The sequence below is a fragment of the Theobroma cacao genome, chromosome 9 (genome assembly GCF_053813885.1).
Source record: "Theobroma cacao isolate CCN51 chromosome 9, ASM5381388v1, whole genome shotgun sequence".
In the NCBI taxonomy this organism is placed as follows: domain Eukaryota; kingdom Viridiplantae; phylum Streptophyta; class Magnoliopsida; order Malvales; family Malvaceae; genus Theobroma; species Theobroma cacao.
The window spans coordinates 49,329,764-49,346,534 of NC_142647.1; the positions used below are offsets into that span (position 1 = coordinate 49,329,764).

The window sequence follows — 16,771 nt, forward strand, 5'->3', positions numbered from 1 at the left end:
TTTGCTTTCCTAGTTCTCTTCTTCATTTTCTTTCCCTGTTTGTGACATTGATCGACCTCCAAAATCCAATAAACAACCCTTTTATTTCTCTCTCTCTTTCTTTTCTTGAATAGTTTCAAACCCTGTTCTCTCCCACATCCCTTTGTTCTCATGCAGCCTTTGCCTTTACCTTTGTTTCTGTTTGTTTGTTCTTGGGTTGAGGACTATGAGGCCCTTTCACTCACTATTCTAGTTATCCTTTTCAAGTTGATTTGAAAGCCAAATTGTATTAAGGTGTCCTTTCAAAAGGATTATGGTGTTTTTCCCTTTGGTCACCCTTTGCTTAATTAATCCCTCCACTACCAAAAGACAGTCTTTGCACTTTGCGCATTTCCTTTCATTTTTGGATCAAAAATCACATAATTCTCTTGACTTCAAATTTGGGTATTTCTAGATTCCATCTTTTAACTTGTTTTTGATACGATTGAATAATTTATTTTTAATATAAAAATATATTCCACATAGGTCCGCACATAGAGACGAGGAAAGATCATCCAACTAATAATCACCATTAATTAGCATATAAATCAATATTATTCATTGTGATCAAATGACTATACCCTAACAATGCATTGAATATAAATTCTTTAATATTTATTTTAATTTAATACTTTACAATTTGCCCATTAATTATCTACTAATTTTTCTATATATTAATATTCTTTTTTATTATATAAAAGAATCTAGTATAGTATGGAAACATTCAAACAAAAATTGTAAAGTATGGAAACATGTCATGATCTCCAACCATAATTATTTGGACAACATGAACTAACAGAACACCTAACTAACCCTTTTGCAACACAAACATGTGATGTTCTATTAATTCTACCTTATCTACAAATTAACTAACCCCTTTTCCTTTAATCATTTCTTGGCCATAATAATTTCATTGTTGGTGTATAGAATTTATATATTGTCTGATACACATAATATATAAACTCATTTTATTTTCTAAAAGAACCTAAAGATTCCATATTATCTTATTAGGTTAAAACTTATATATTTTGCTAATACTAAAAAAAAAATTAATGTAACGGTTAAAATTTTTATCATTTTTACATAAGAAACAATTAAATAAAAACAAAAACATTTTCATATATAGAGCTTAAACCGAAATATATATTTTTGGTAAATAAAAAGATGTAAGAATAGGAATTCGAATCTTAAATTTTAATCGTCATATTATTTATGGTTATTAAAAATTATGTCAAGGCTTAATTTCAATCCATAAAAATAAATTAATAATAAAAGAATTAGAATAAAGTTTTGACAATAATAAATAATAAACGAAATAAGGAAAGTAAATGAAGCCTTAAGAAAATGGAGAGTTGAAAATATCACGATAAGTCAAAATCTCAATATTTTGGTGTTTGTTGAGAGAAGATGAGATTTTGTTTTGTCGTCATCCAAATCCACAGCGACGGCGGTAAAAACGGAAGAAATCTTGACCGTACATCAGAAGCAGGCGAAATTAATCTCTACTGTACGACATGTAGAAAATTTACCCCAACCTAACCCAAGTCAAAATCTTTCACCTTCACAAGGAACCAAACAAAAAAGAAACAACCCACTTGGGGTCCACCGCACGAACGGGGCTTTCACGCCACGTCATCAAATCTCTGTCGTTTATGCTTAAAAGACATTTTCTTTTTATTTTCTTTGTAATTATTTTCTCTTTTAAATTAATTATTAAACCTAAATCCCAAAATTTTAATTAATTAATTATTTATTTATTTTAATATCAAAATTAATTTCTTTCTTCATTGTATTCAGTATCTAATTTAACAGCCCTTCATATTCAAGAAATAATTAAAGACAAATTAAAATCACATATGATGATTCCTTATATTGTTCTAACAAAAAAAAAAAAAACAAAAATAGTAATTACCACTCATAATTAAGGAAAAAATTTGGGTTTGAGGGATTGTTTATGAAAAGTGCCATTTTTTGCAATATTCTTGGATCTTGTGTGTTTAACATTAATTGGAGTAATTAATTAGTTATATGTTCAAAGTGGATGAAAGCTCAAAGTTAGTCTTACAACATTTAAAACACCCATTAACAGCTCTTCTTGTTGGATTCAGTGCCCTATGCTTATTTTGCTGCCTTCAATCCCATGGGTTTTGAGTTTTTATCATCATTATTACTATTAAACAAAATTAATCATATTATTTTTTATGAAAAGAGATACTATAGGCGGAATACTAATCGAAAAATAATGTGAATTGTTATGTAAAAAACTTAAAATTACAAGAGATGTAAGTAACATTTAACTTTCATTTTATTATTAGAATTCGGGTCTTGTTAATTAAATATTGTTGAAATTATTACCAAGTCCCCAACAAAGAGCATAAAAATGTAAAATTTCAGCCCCTAAAAGAAAACAGATCCCATAAAATGGGGAACTGAAAACCAGAAAGAAGGAAAATTGCAAAGTGAAATGCTACATGGAAAGATGTGAGAAAGTTTATCCATTTCCCCCACCCAATTTTTCACCTCCTTTGCCTTTCCTCACTTCAAAAATTTGTTGTCTCTTTGACTAAACTTGACTTTGTTGATCTTTAAGAAACTATATAATAACGAATTATAAAAAAAATGAAAACGATTCAGACTCTTTTCTTCGAGTAGAAAGGTCTTATAATAATCATTGAATCAATTTTCGTCAAGTTTAAAGTAAAATTTTTTTATCTTAAAGTATATCTTTTGAATAAAATATTATACATTATCATATTTTTATTTTATTTTTTAAGATATCAAATTATTAAGCATAACCCATTTTTGGTATTGTCATAAGATATTGTGGGATTAGATTCTAACTTGTAAAGCTAATGAAAATGGGAAAAAAAAAAAAAAGAGGATTAAATGACAAGCTTGGGTTTCAAGTGGAGGAGAAGAAGAGCAATACAGTCAAAATGCAAAAGGGCTCGACCATCAAAAACGGCGAGGAAAGCGGGGCCACACGTGGGACCATATTGATCACATCCAATCTTCCAAGCCCCCATTGGTGTTTGGTGATTGGTCTCAACCTCACGTGTGGCGAGTTTTTGAAATTAATTTAATTAATTATAAGGTTGAAAAAAAGACTTCGGGTTTTGATTTGGACCCTCATCAAAGACATTAACATCTTGTCTTGTTTTTCTAGTTTTCAGTTTTGGGATTTGCGTTAGTTTTTGGTACAGTGTTTACAAACCCTGAACCAGACCACACCCAGCTTGGCCGGAACAGTCAGCAAGTCTTCCATGTTTTCCGTGTTTATGATCCCAATCTCTTCACTTCTCCTTATGTTTGTGTTTCCTTTCATGACGATCCCAAGGTTTTGCTCAATGAATCCTAATGGTTGGTCATAAGATTATAATAATTCAGACTTGTGAATAATCATCTCCTCAAATATTATTATTGATCCGAAAAGTAATAATTTTATCAGTGTTTTCATTGGTAATGAACATCAAATGCATGCATTTGTAACAAATTTCGGAAAAAAATAAAAAAAAAGCGTAGTAGAGAGGGGAATCTTCAATTGCAATATGACGCATATGTGGGAAACAAGAGCTAAACAGAGTTCCTTACAATTGTACTTTTGAGTGGATGGAGTGATGGTCAACATCAACATAAACTGATAAAACATTCAGCAGATTATAAAGACATGGATGTTCTGTTGGATACAAATACTTGGACAAGAAACCTATATAGACATCCCCTAAGAGGAGCTAAAAAGTCTTTGATACTGTTTAATTCTTGAAAGATCCATGCATGTTTCATTTTTTTATCGACAATGGCTCTGAATCATGCAAATATGCTCAAGGGACCTGTCTTGTTTGGCCCATCTAGTCCATTTTCAGCAGTTCGAATCCCAGTAAGCCATGACCTGGAAAAAAGGGTTATGGGGTTTAGTATGAACGAGTTGTTAGCAAACCAACAAGCTTAGAACTTTGCATTGCGAGTTGGAGATATTGGTTTGAAACTCATAAACAGAGGAAAAATGAAAAAATTGAGAAGGCTTGACTGACCTTCCAACAGTATCATTGCCTGAATCCATCCTTATTGTCAATCTTTTGGCTGTCTTTATAAAAGCACTACAAAAACAAAGAGGAGAACAACAGATTGTGTAAAACATAAGCCCGAAGAAGCTAACTGCAGTTAAACATCAGAAATTCAGATGTTTTGCAGCTCATGATTTCTGTATTTGCAAGAACAGAAAAACTGTAAAACGGTATATGGAGTTTTTCAAGTTGATACCTGAATGGTACATCTCCAGTTTGCTTGACGGCACCTGTTGCATCTCGATACAGCACATGGCCCAACATCTCTGATCTTTCTATTCCAAACATGTTGGCCAACCTTTTATATAGCTCTTCATAAGAACTAAGAACTGACAGGTCAAGAGTTCGTCCCACATCCTCTGACTCCAAGAATACCTTGCAATGACCAGTATCCAGGCCAGGTTCTGTGGTTCGATAGTCCGGGTGCCACAAAAATCGAGCAGGAGATGACTTCTCTGGAGAAAATTGATTCTCAAGAGCAGAACCCGAACCATCAGAAGCATCTTTGGTTTTGTCTGCATTACCATCTACTGAACTCTTTCCGTTAATAACTTGAGAGACAGCTTCACTTGAACAGCTTCGAGAGAGCTGCTGCTCAGTAAGTATTGGCTGACCAAAGAGTAAAAACTGGTGTCTTTTTGCGTTATCAGATTTCTCCTCCTGACTAGAACTCCCCATCGTTAGCAAGCAAGATAGATTATCATTGCTGTTTGTGCGCCTTGCCATCATGATGCCATTAGAAATTCTAGAGTGTGGATCAAACCGCTGGAAACTGGACAGAAACAGTCCTGACTGCAGTTTATTATTAAGATGGAGATCTGATAAAGATAATCCAAATTGAGCATGCCTGGCTCCCTGTATGCCTGCAGGAGCATTATCAGATAAACAATGTAAAGGGCTGCTTGGCCCAAGGGGATTGCCTGAAAACGATGGCATCAGAAATTGTCCGTCAAGGGGCAAGTCAAGGTGTTGGGGGAGCCGCAACTTCTTTCTCGGTGGGGAGAAGGGTGACAGGTGGATGGCAGGCATGTTAGATACCAATTCAACCAACCAGGGACTCACACGCTTAACATTTTGCAGCAAATCTGGTTCATCCCATGTCACCTGCAATAGCAATTAATATGTAAGAAGGAAGGGCTGTGACAAGGATCACTAACTGTGGCTCTTGCATCACCTAATTTCTTATCAAGGAATGGGATAAACAGTAACAACTATTTTAATGCCTTTGTGGATCAAGAAAGCTTAGATATCCACTTTTTAGAATGCGTCTGCAAGCCAATTTGTCTTTCGAGGAACCAAAAGAGAATCTAAGAGTAAAATTTATCTAGAGAATTTAAAATTAATAATCTAAAGATTAATGATTTATTGTGATTAGCCCATATTTACATGGAGCTAAGCTCCGGAATGATTTTCTTTTTGCCCGTATATTATACAATTAAGTGATTCTAAAAACCTGAAAGCTTAAATGACCAAGAACAAATTTGTACAGCTAATAAATAAGCTGTGTCAGATATCTGTTTTCATAAGCAATTCACTTTATAGTTTATAATAAAGGGACAAATTGAACTATATCTGTCAGAAAGAGTAAAGGCCATGAATAAAATTTTCAGTCCCCAGATCAAGCCATTTATTAGCAACAAGGACGACCAAATCAAAAATTGAAGAAACAATTTGATGCAAGTTGATTTCTTCAGTCAGAATACAGATTACAATTGTCCTTTAGATTAAATCAGCAAATGCACCAGAAACAACCAAATTGCTAAAAATATTCATGAATATCGATTATAAGGCAAAAAGAAAAAAGCATGTTCCCTTGTAATAATTTCATGAACCAGCTAGAATCGTGTTAGCTAATGAATTCCACAATGGTCATGCCAGACAGCCACCCACCTAATAAAGGAATGATCAAGTTGGCACTCTGGGCCACAATTCACTAAATACCATACTAGAAACAGAGTATTTGTGGTAACATAATGTTAGCAGGAAAAAAAGTAGTTGAATCCATCAAAACAAGTGCAAGACATGAACAAAGTCGGTTATAGAAAAATTGAATGAGGGCGCTGATACAGGAAAGCAGTTCCAGACTTGAAAAGACTAGGAAGAATTAAAAACATGGTATACCAAGAATCATAATAGTGCTGCAAAGAAGAGGTTGAAAAGCTAATTTGTACTTGGATAAAGCTCATTAATTCACCTAATCCATCAGAAAGACCCAATTTATACTAAATGATACCAGGGTTAAGAGGTTATAAGGCTATGATGCGGTCTTCAAAACCCAAGATGACAGTGTAGGATTTCAAAACAGCTAATAATCATGGCTTAGCAGGTGCCAATTTAGCAAAGATATAAACCAAGATTTCACACAAATCCATAAGAATCAAAGAGAAATATAGAACCTGGAGAAGCCGCCATGGCGAATTAGGCCATCGGATGGGATCAGCAACTTGAACAGAAGATACAGTCCCCATGAACCAGCTGATCCTAGAAGAATCCTCAGTCTCAAAAGCCATCTTGAACCTCATCCCGGAACACCAATGAATCCTCATTGCCGCCTTTACTCCAGATGCCTTGACACAAAACTCCGGTGTGCTTGCTCTAGGGTAATAAATAACCTCAAATGGCTGGCCACCAGCAGCAAGCGCCACAGCCTCCAAGACAGCCTCTGGCCTCACTTTTCCCTTTCCTCTCAAATTCCCACCACAACCCAAATTTCCATTTCGCATTATCTTACTCTCGTCCTCCCTCAGGAAAGCTGAAAACCCTCCATAAGGACCAACACAATTTCCATTTCCAAGACCCGAATTCCAACCTGGAGTACCAGACTCAGGTCCATTTCCAATCCCACGCTTTGCTCGCCTAATACCAACACAAAGATCACCATTTTCGGCTCTCAAGAACACAATTGAGTCCCCAGCAACAAGTTTTTTCTGGTTTACAAAAGTACTCCAGCCGGTAGTCAACAGATGTCTCCTAGGAGTCCCCCTATAGATATGCCTAAACTTCCAAATCTCACCATGAACATCCTTGGCTATAACAGTTTGAACAGGAGGATCCGCAGTGTAATCCAATCTTGGAAAAATGGTTTCAGCACAATATCTTGGAACAGAAAAACCACCCCCATTGTTTGCATCAGACTGAGTCAATGTCTTAGCAAAAGAAGCAGGCTTTTCGACATTATCAGACCCATTAGAGCCACCACCTAAAACGGCATCCTCCTCAAGATCAAGCTCACTGTTTGACAATGGTATAAGCATGATCTTGGCATAAACTTCATCAGTTTCAGTATCAGCCAAGAATTTGACAGAAGCCACCCGGCAGATAACAAAAGCCGGTATTTGAGGAGAAGACGAGAAATCCACCGAGGAGAGAGAGTGCTCAGCATGGCCTTGAGGAAAGTAGAAGACTTTGGAGTTCACTGGTGGGATTTGAACCATGGATCCAGCACAAGCATGCCATAGCTGTGGATCCAAGCTCTTTTCTGGCTCCTTCATTTCTTTGGGGTGGTCTCTTCTGATCGGCCTTTGAAGTTGGGAAAATTTTTTCTTTTGGGGACAGAAGAGAAAAAACAAAAAACAAGAAACTTTGAAGATTTGAAAATCTAGAACTTCTGAGTTAATGCTGTGAACGAACCAAGAATTGGCAATGAATTTAAGTTTGAGACATGAAGGAAAGAAGTTAAAATGAAACAACAACTGAAAAGTAAACCCAGTTCATTAAATTTTAGGACATTAATGAAAAATCTCTCACCTTTTTGGTTAAAAAAAACAAACAAAAAACAAACAACCCTCCTTTCCGGTCTTTCAAAAAAAAAAAAAAAGAACACCCTTTTTAATGCAAAAGCCTTCCTTTCCTTTTCTCTCTGCCTAATCTTCCCCTCTCTCTCTCTCTCTCTCTCTCTTTCCCTCGCGTGACGATTAAACAGTAAAAGAAAGAGACTGGCAAATGAGACAGAAAATAGTTTTCAAAAGGATAAAAAAAAAAAACAAACCCCCCTCTGATTTACTCTTCAAAACACTGTATTCCTACTACTAGAAAGACAAAACTTTTGATGATTCGTTAAAACTTGAAAAATTTTAGTTGGTTTTTGAAACTGGGTTTCTTTGATTTTTACACAGAAAAGATGGGAAAGAACATTAATCTGATATCAGAAATCAGGTACGGAAACGACCACCACATCGCCATCTGAATTCATCTCTCTCTCTCTCTCTCTCGTATCACTAAACTCCAAACTGCAAAATCAAACCCTTTTTTCTTCTTACTTTCTCTCTCTACCACCTGACTCGTTGTTCTTATCTTTTTTCACCTTTTAAAGCCCTTAAAACTGAAAACTCTCTCTCTCTCTCTCTCCCCCTCTCTATAGAAAACAGAAACAGAACAAACAAAGAGATCCCAGATCAAACAAAAAGGTTAAATTTTTTTTAATATTAATAAAAAAGTTTTTATCTTTTTATTTATTTTTTGATTATGGCGTTAAAATCTCATGTCGTGGTATGCAGCGAACAAGTAAAAATATCGCGACAGAATATGCAGTGAAGAGAGGAAAGAGAGAGATCCCCCAGTGTTCTGTCACTCTAGCACAGTATTCTGAAACATCCTAGACAAAAACTAACTAACCATGGTCAATTGCATGATTAAACTTTGGGTTACCATAGTTAAACTTAGCTAGCCCATTGGTTTGGAACTCAAACCTGACCAATCCTCTGCTCTGTTTTTCAGCCTGTTTCCTTTCCGGAGCGTGACTCAGCCGCAATTATGTTAAATTCTTAAATCAAATATTTAAGTAGAGAAGTATTTGTTATGTTTATATGTTTATTGTAAGTAATACGGATTTATTATGTGATTATTTTAATACGTTTTTATATATAAAAATTACAAATTTATCACGTAATCATTTTAATATTTTTTTCACGAGTAAGTATCACAAACTTAATACGTGACATGAATCAATAAAAGAAAGTTCTTAAACTAGATGTGGTACTATAATGTGTAAGAGTAAACAAAACCAAATCAAATTAATTACTTATTTAAATTAAAAGTGATTTGAGTAAAACGGTTTGATCTAATTGATTTATTGGGTCAATTAGTTTAAAATATTTAATCCAATTGATTTTTTGGTCAGTTTTCGATTTTAAAATTTTTATACCAATCCACTTAAAAACCAAACTATTTTTTATATATTAATATATAGTATTATATATATTTTAATAAAAATCGATAGTAAACTTAATTAATAATATACTTAAAATACATTAATTTATTTTATGTACATGTATAAATCATAATCATAGCAATTTAATATTAACTATATATATTTATTTATTTATAAATCTGAATTAGTATAAAATTATAAGTTATATATTTTAAATAATATAACTTATATGTTAATATTATAATAATGATAGTAAATGTCTTACATATTAATATGTTATAATTATTACGTCATATTAATGTTTCGTAATATAAAATGTTATAAATATATATATAATTGTATAAATATATTATATATATTTAATTTATACAAAAGTATTTTTATAACTTATAATAAAACTTTATTTATATAATTACACTTAATAACTTTATTAGTTATCACTTTAGTTTTTATAACATATTGTTTATAATTAATTATTATTTATACAAATTTTGATATAAAACATTATAACATATAAGTTGTATCATTAATTTCATATATATAAATATATAATAAAGTAATATATTATATATACATATATGTAATTTATACATAAACATTATTATAACTTATAATAGACATTTTTATATGATTACACTTAATAAATTTATTAGTTATCACCTTAAATTTTATAACATATTATTTATAATTAGTTATTATTTATACAAACTTTGATATAAAAATTAAAATATTATAACATATAAATTATGTCATTAATTTCATATTTAGAATAAAGTAATATATTTATATATACATATATTTAATTTATCTATAAATATTGTTATAATTTATAATAAACTTTATTTATATTATTACACTTAATAATTATGTGAGTGAAGAAACAAATCTACTTTTTCTATATTTAGATATTTATATATTTTATAATTATATACGAAGTTTATAAGTTTTAATATTGTAATTTACAAAAAAAAAAGTTATAAAATTGTGGTCTATTTGTTCAAAATCAAACCGGTAGAACCAATTCTATGTTTAGTCGGTTTAACCTTTTTTTATATTTGGTTGATTTTGACCGATTTTTTAAAAATATTTGATTCATTTTATTCTTAAGTATAACAGACCAAATCACTCAATTTACTTATTTGCTCGTCCTTAATAACGTGTAAGGATTACGAATTTATCACGTAACATAAATTAATAAAAATAAACATATATAGGAGTCAATAAATGAAGACAATAGCTATTTTGATATAATGTTAAATTTTTAAAATCGAGATTTAATCTAAAATTAATTAATAATAAATAAAATAAAACTTTAGTATATTTATACCAAGGCAGTCATTATTTTAATAAATTACTACAAAAAATAAATGGGTAAGGGTGTTGAAGGTGGTTTACACTCTGTGAAGGGGATGTGGGGAATTGTCTTTTGTGGGGGGGACTTTGCGATTTTTTGGTCGGAGGTGACGAGGAAAAAGAGGATGTGGTTACATGGTGGTGACGATATAACCAATTATGGAATGCCACGTAATTACTATATTTAATTTTTTTCTCTTTTGCAAAGTATTTTAAGGAAATAGCTAGTATTAAGACGGCATGGTCATGCAAAGAGTCCTCCATGAACAAAAGACGGGTTCCTCAGTCATGAGTTTGATTGAGTCTTTGGTTTTTTTCATTTGTAATTTCCATGAAGAAAAAAAATAGAAAATAAGCTTATTTTAGAGGTTTAATTAAGGTTTTTTTTATAAATTAATAATTTAGATCAAGATAGATGATCACAATATCCGAATTATTCTATTCGAGTTGCGAATTCAATTTAGATAAATTATTATAAATATAAAAAAAAAAAAACTAGGTGATGATAAAATGTTCTTATATATATATAGAAACACTTCAAAAAGTTTAAACTTGAAAATGAAGTAATGGTATCATGAGAAAGAAAACTATCTATAATATGGAAAATGATGAATATTATAAGAATTTGGAAAAGAATAATTTCAATTTCACTCTAATTTGTTTATCAAATTCATATTACAATAAAAGAAAAAATATTCTTTTTTTTTAATTTAATTTTCCTTCAAACTTGTGTCATAATTAGGCATAATATATAGTTAGAGAGGGAAAACAATTGCTAAGAAAGAAGATTTATTGGGCAAAATAAATGCAAACCATGCATGCAAAATGCAAATAGGATGAAACCCAAAACAACCACAAACTCCCTTTGGCAATTACTTATGGTTGAATTATTGAACATGATGAGTTCCAAGTTTGCTACAAACTTCACCATCATAATGTCAAGTAGCTAGCTTGCAAATTCAATTTCTTTTCCTTTTCCCTTTTTATCTTTATTTGACATGCTTAGATTAGGGGAAAAAAAATGGGTTCCTTTTTGTTATATTTATGGGACTTTGGATACTTAAAAAATCAATGTTGAATGTACCCAAAGAATCTGATCATTCCCCACCTTCACATTTGCAGGGATAAAAATTTTCAGTATATAGAAAGCTTTGAGTTGAAATCTTGATGGTACTCTTTGAATTCCTTGTAAGATATGGTATTTGTCCTTGCTTTAAGATAACTACTTTCAATTCCCCAAGGCTTCAATTGAAAGCTAAAGTTTTTGCCTTGAAATAACACAAACACACAGCAAATGGGAAAGACACATACAAAACAAGTTTTGTCAACATTATCCAAGAATAAACTCTTAAGAGAGTTGGGCAGAATCTCTAGCCTTAATCAGACAAAGATTAAAGAAGGAAAAAAATGGGAAGAGAGAGGAGCCCCCCTGGAATTGGGCATGAAAGAAGAAGAACAAATTGAAAGCTGTTGGTGAAGAAACAACATCAAAAGGGACAATGGGGGAAGGCATGATTTCCAAGTAGACAAAGTTGAGAGAACATGGAATTGTTAGGGGAAACGTGCCCTGGAAATTAAGGAAGCTTCAAGATCAAAGAAAGGTGGTTGGTGAAGAACCAACATTGATACAGACACAACCAAAGGGTGCATCCCTCCCCTCTGCCAATCTAATTAATACACAATGACCTCCTTAAAACAATTCAAATCTTTTGTGCTGTGATCATAGACAATAATGTAGTTCAGGATTTTTGAACCCATGCTTATCTCATGCTTAGACTGTACACCTTTAGTCTCAAGTCCCAACTTGCCTTTGCCATGGCCAACCAACCAACCTCTCCTTTCCTTAGGGTACTCTTTAAAGGTTGATTTGTTGGCTTTGTATTTGCCTCAAGTGGTCCTTTCAAAATACACCCTTTTTTCTTTTTTCTTTTTTTCTCATAACAAAAGACTACATCTTAATTATGTAATTTATTTCCAGTCAACAATTTCAGTCGATGTTATTTACGTGTATATATATATTTGGAATAACATAGTTTTCCCAAAAATTCTCGCTTTAAATTTGTTTTAAAGTATAACACGGCATAAATAACTTCACAAAAATTAATAATATGATCTAAATCGTATTCTCGACCTTGACTAATTAATTGTTACCACGTGCTTATTTTAAAAGTTAGGCATATGTGAAGATGTATGTTTGAAAGCCAAATTTCTTAAATAATGTGCTGCAAAATCTCATGATATTATAAAATCATAATAAAAAATGTAATCTATACTATCATAATACAATGGAAACTTGATTGTCCATCTTATTACGAAAGCCTAATTGTTTTATCTTGAAAGGGAAAAATTGGTGGCCATAACTTTCTTAGGCCAACCATCTTCATGACCTAAACCTAAAAAAATAAAAAAGTCCAAGGAGCAAAGCAGGCTCCAAAAATTAGCTAACCATCACATTTTTCTTATGGTAAATTTCATCTTTTTTTTTTGGCGATTTCGCTTTTCTTACTTAATAATTTAGGGTTTTTACTATTACTATCTTATAGAGTATTTTTATTTCTTAATCAGTATTTTTGTAATTAACATATGTTCTTAGAAGAGATTAGACTGTTAATTTTATTTAATAAAATTATATTAATATTTTTAAATAAATTAATTAATTAATACAAGTTATTTATAAAAAAATTATTAACAAGTATTAATTGAAAAAAAAACAAGCTTTTCAAAAAAAATTTGAAAAAAAAACATAAGGTATCGTGTGAAAAATATTTACATGTGTTTATAAAACCTTTTAACTTCCTTAAAAAAGTAAGCCTTTAAGTCACTTTCCTTTTCCAATTTTGTTCTTTTTCCCTTAAATTCTTCTCTTCTCTTTGCTCCCCCTAAATAAATAAATAAAAAGAACTCCAAAAACTCGCCGACTTATTTCGACCTGATCGTCTTCGCCACCGTGCACTGGGTGCGCAATTAAACCGCACTTGTTCTGACAGCTAAAAGACCAACCGGGCGGTACAAAGTTGACCCCACGGCTGACCTGGCGGCAAGGCCCGCTAACATCCACGTGGCGGGATCAGAAGGCACCTCGGCCCATGATGATTGAAAGACGACTTTTTTTACTTTTTCTGGGCCTCGAGGACCGTAAAACCGTTGATGGGACATTTCAAGTACTGGGCCCCATGGGCTTAGAGTGGGGGAGACAGGCCAGGAATCTCTGTCGTTGTGTCTTTCCCACTGTTTTTCCAACTCAGAGAGTCAGAACAGACTCGTCCGAGTTTTTGCGGTAACAAAAACACACAACTTTTGACTCAGTGCAGTAGATCAGGTGAAGTTTTGCCACGTGTAGGGCTGAGATCTTTCAGACAAATCAGAGGGACGTGCCAAAAATGGGGCCGGCCTTGAAAATGTATGTGTCACTTCTCTTTAAAGAATGTTGCTTTTGGCCTTTATCCCCCCTCCCCCCAAGAACCCTACTCATCCCTCTATAATTCCTCTCTTTAAATTTTATTGCTTTTTAATTTAAACCCTTTAATTTATTTCGATCGATTTTTAAGTATCTCAAATAAAATTATAATTAATAAATTTATATAATCATAGACATTTTGTCACATATATTAGGATTAAATTATTACGTGGACGTACATATAATACATATATGATAATGATTGAACAATTGATAAATTTTCATAATTTTATTATTTTTTACTTGAAACCCTTTAATTTATCTCAAATGATTTTTAGATATATCAAATAAAAGTGTGAATCTTACGTAAATGATAAAGATTGGAAGATTGATATACTTTTATCGTTGTAGACATTTCGTTACACACGTTATGATTAATTCATTACGTGAACGTGTGAAAGATAAGAGGTGAACAATTAATAATTTTTTTGTCGTTGTTATCGTTTCATTACATATATGTTATAATTAATTCATTACGTGAACGTGCAAAGGATAAGAGTTGAACAATTGATAAATTTTTATCGTTGTTAACGTTTCGCTACATTCATAATGACTAAATCATTGAAAAATCGATCTCATTTAAGATATGTATTGCATGTTTAATTAAGTAATTCATGTATTTCACGTAAGTTCATAGAACGTTAATCAACGTGTTTTTTTTTTGTTAAACATGTGTACGGGAATAATTTATGGAAAAAAAATCATGAATGAATGAAATTAAACTAGATAATTGGTTGAATTCAAACATATTTTTTTCTTGACTCTAATGATGTGTTATTGAAAGTATGATAAAAAAAATTATGTGTAAATGTGTTTCTCTCTTTGGGAGGGAAAAATCTAAGATAATGGCTAGGATAAACAGAAACATGGACAATGAAACAAGGGCTGATAATCATTTAGTGGCAAGAAAATAAGCAATTTGTTGTAACTCACTGTTACCTGCCCATGCAATTGGGCCTTGATGATTTGTTGGGGAATGGTGGTTGGGTTTTTATAAGGACAGCCTCAAATAAGCTAACTGGGCTTAGAAATTTGATTATGTTTTTGTATATTTTATAATTTTTTATGTGACACGATAATAATACGATAAGAACATTAAATAAGAACATTAAATGTGTTTTTTTATCTTAATCATGTCGATATGATTAGCATACGAAAATTTCGTGTACTAAACGTATGGCAAAAGTTAAATGTGAGGATGCAACAAAAGTAGGCCTGGCCAGTGGATGATATGATACTCTGGTAACAGAAAGCCCCACAGGCATTGCAAGGGGTTATTAGCTATAGGTCCTTGCCTCCATTGAGGAGTCCTGGTAGCCCCACAATGCCAGCATGTTCTTCTTGAATGCCTTCTTTGGCAAGGAAGAAGCCCTGGGAGAGTTTTGAGTACAAAGGTGCAAGAATAGAAGGGGCTAGCTGCCAATGCCAGTGCAGCCTCCTGCTTAGATTCGTGGGAGTTTGATTGTTCTAACACATCTAACATGGGACTTGGATCAATATTTACTTTCTAACCGCCAGGTTGGTTAAAAGGAGGATTTCGTCTGTGTAGTGCCAAGTACCTTTGGATAGTTTCTTTAGCTTCTCCTTGTCCTGCTGCTTCTTAGTTATCTTAGCGTGAAGGGTTTCTAAGAAGCAACAACATCTGCAAAATGGTGCAGAGGTTGCCAAACGATGAGATCTCTTGGGTGATTAAGAAAGAAAGGTTTGCAAAGGGCATGGACATGGCGACAGATGAAGAGCTTGATGACAAAGCAACTTTCTTCTCAGGTTTGTTTATGGTCTTTTCAGACTGTGAAGGAAATTGGTGTCAATGGCACTAGGGCTCTCATCAGCTTTGTTTTTTCGAAGGAAGAGATCATCTCTGGCACAAATCATCACTTAAAAAAGTACACAAAACAACATTTTAACGAGTCAGGGTGTCAACATAGGCATTTGGCATCCTAAAAAACAAGCAGTTTGCAACTATATATATACCCTAAGAATCACAGTGAAAAATGGAGGGAAAGCTGTCCAAATAATCTGAAGGTGAAGCTAGCTCAGCATCAAGTCTACTTCAGCTGTCCCCTCTTCCATGCCTTCTTCCTTTTGGGGCATGAACAAAATCCAAAATACCATCAAATATTTCTCCAGATCGAGACTCCATTAGCATGTTCACTTAAGAGGTTGCATTCATTTACATTGGCTTCCTGTAACAAAATAACAACAACCAACCCCAAATGAACAAGCTAATAAGTACAATATGTTCTCCAAAAAAGAGTAGTCTTGTATCACCATGCATTCTCCAAGTCATCTCACTTAAATAAAAGCTGTCAATTTGGAGGTCTCGAGTATAAGATGGAGAACAAGAAGTACCCAACTCATATTTTCCTTCCCATTTCTCACACATTCTCGGCAAGAAAGCAAGAGCTCATTGATAGTAAGGAGCTTAAACCCTTTTGATAAACCCTGACTATGTTTTTTTTTTTTTTAATTTGAAAAAAAGTTGAAAAGCACCCGACCTGGAGACATCTGGACTTCATGGTTGCTTTCAATGTTCTTTGCAAGGTCGAGACAATAAGAAAATGTTCAAGATTTGCTTCTTATAAATGAAGCTTGATGCAGATTAAAAGAAAGTTTTTCTCTTTAATTAAGATTGATTTATCACTTAAGCTGTGAGTTATAGAAATGGGCTTGGGTGAACTATGGGTCTGGTGCACTAGAAGGCTGTCCTGTCCAGTGCCAGAATCCGCA

At 32.8% G+C, this 16,771-nt stretch overlaps 1 protein-coding gene across 1 annotated transcript; it reads right to left on the minus strand.

Annotated features, from left to right (window-relative positions):
- Positions 1–3,540: 3,540 nt before the first annotated feature.
- On the minus strand, positions 3,541–8,472 carry ARF10 (auxin response factor 10). The gene is made up of 4 exons (XM_018127204.2): positions 6,479–8,472; positions 4,279–5,186; positions 4,050–4,115; positions 3,541–3,907 (listed from the first exon to the last, which is right to left on the minus strand). Exons 1-4 carry the CDS (start codon positions 7,571–7,573, stop codon positions 3,826–3,828), a joined length of 2,151 nt encoding a protein of 716 aa, XP_017982693.2. The 5' UTR covers positions 7,574–8,472; the 3' UTR covers positions 3,541–3,825.
- Positions 8,473–16,771: the final 8,299 nt, after the last annotated feature.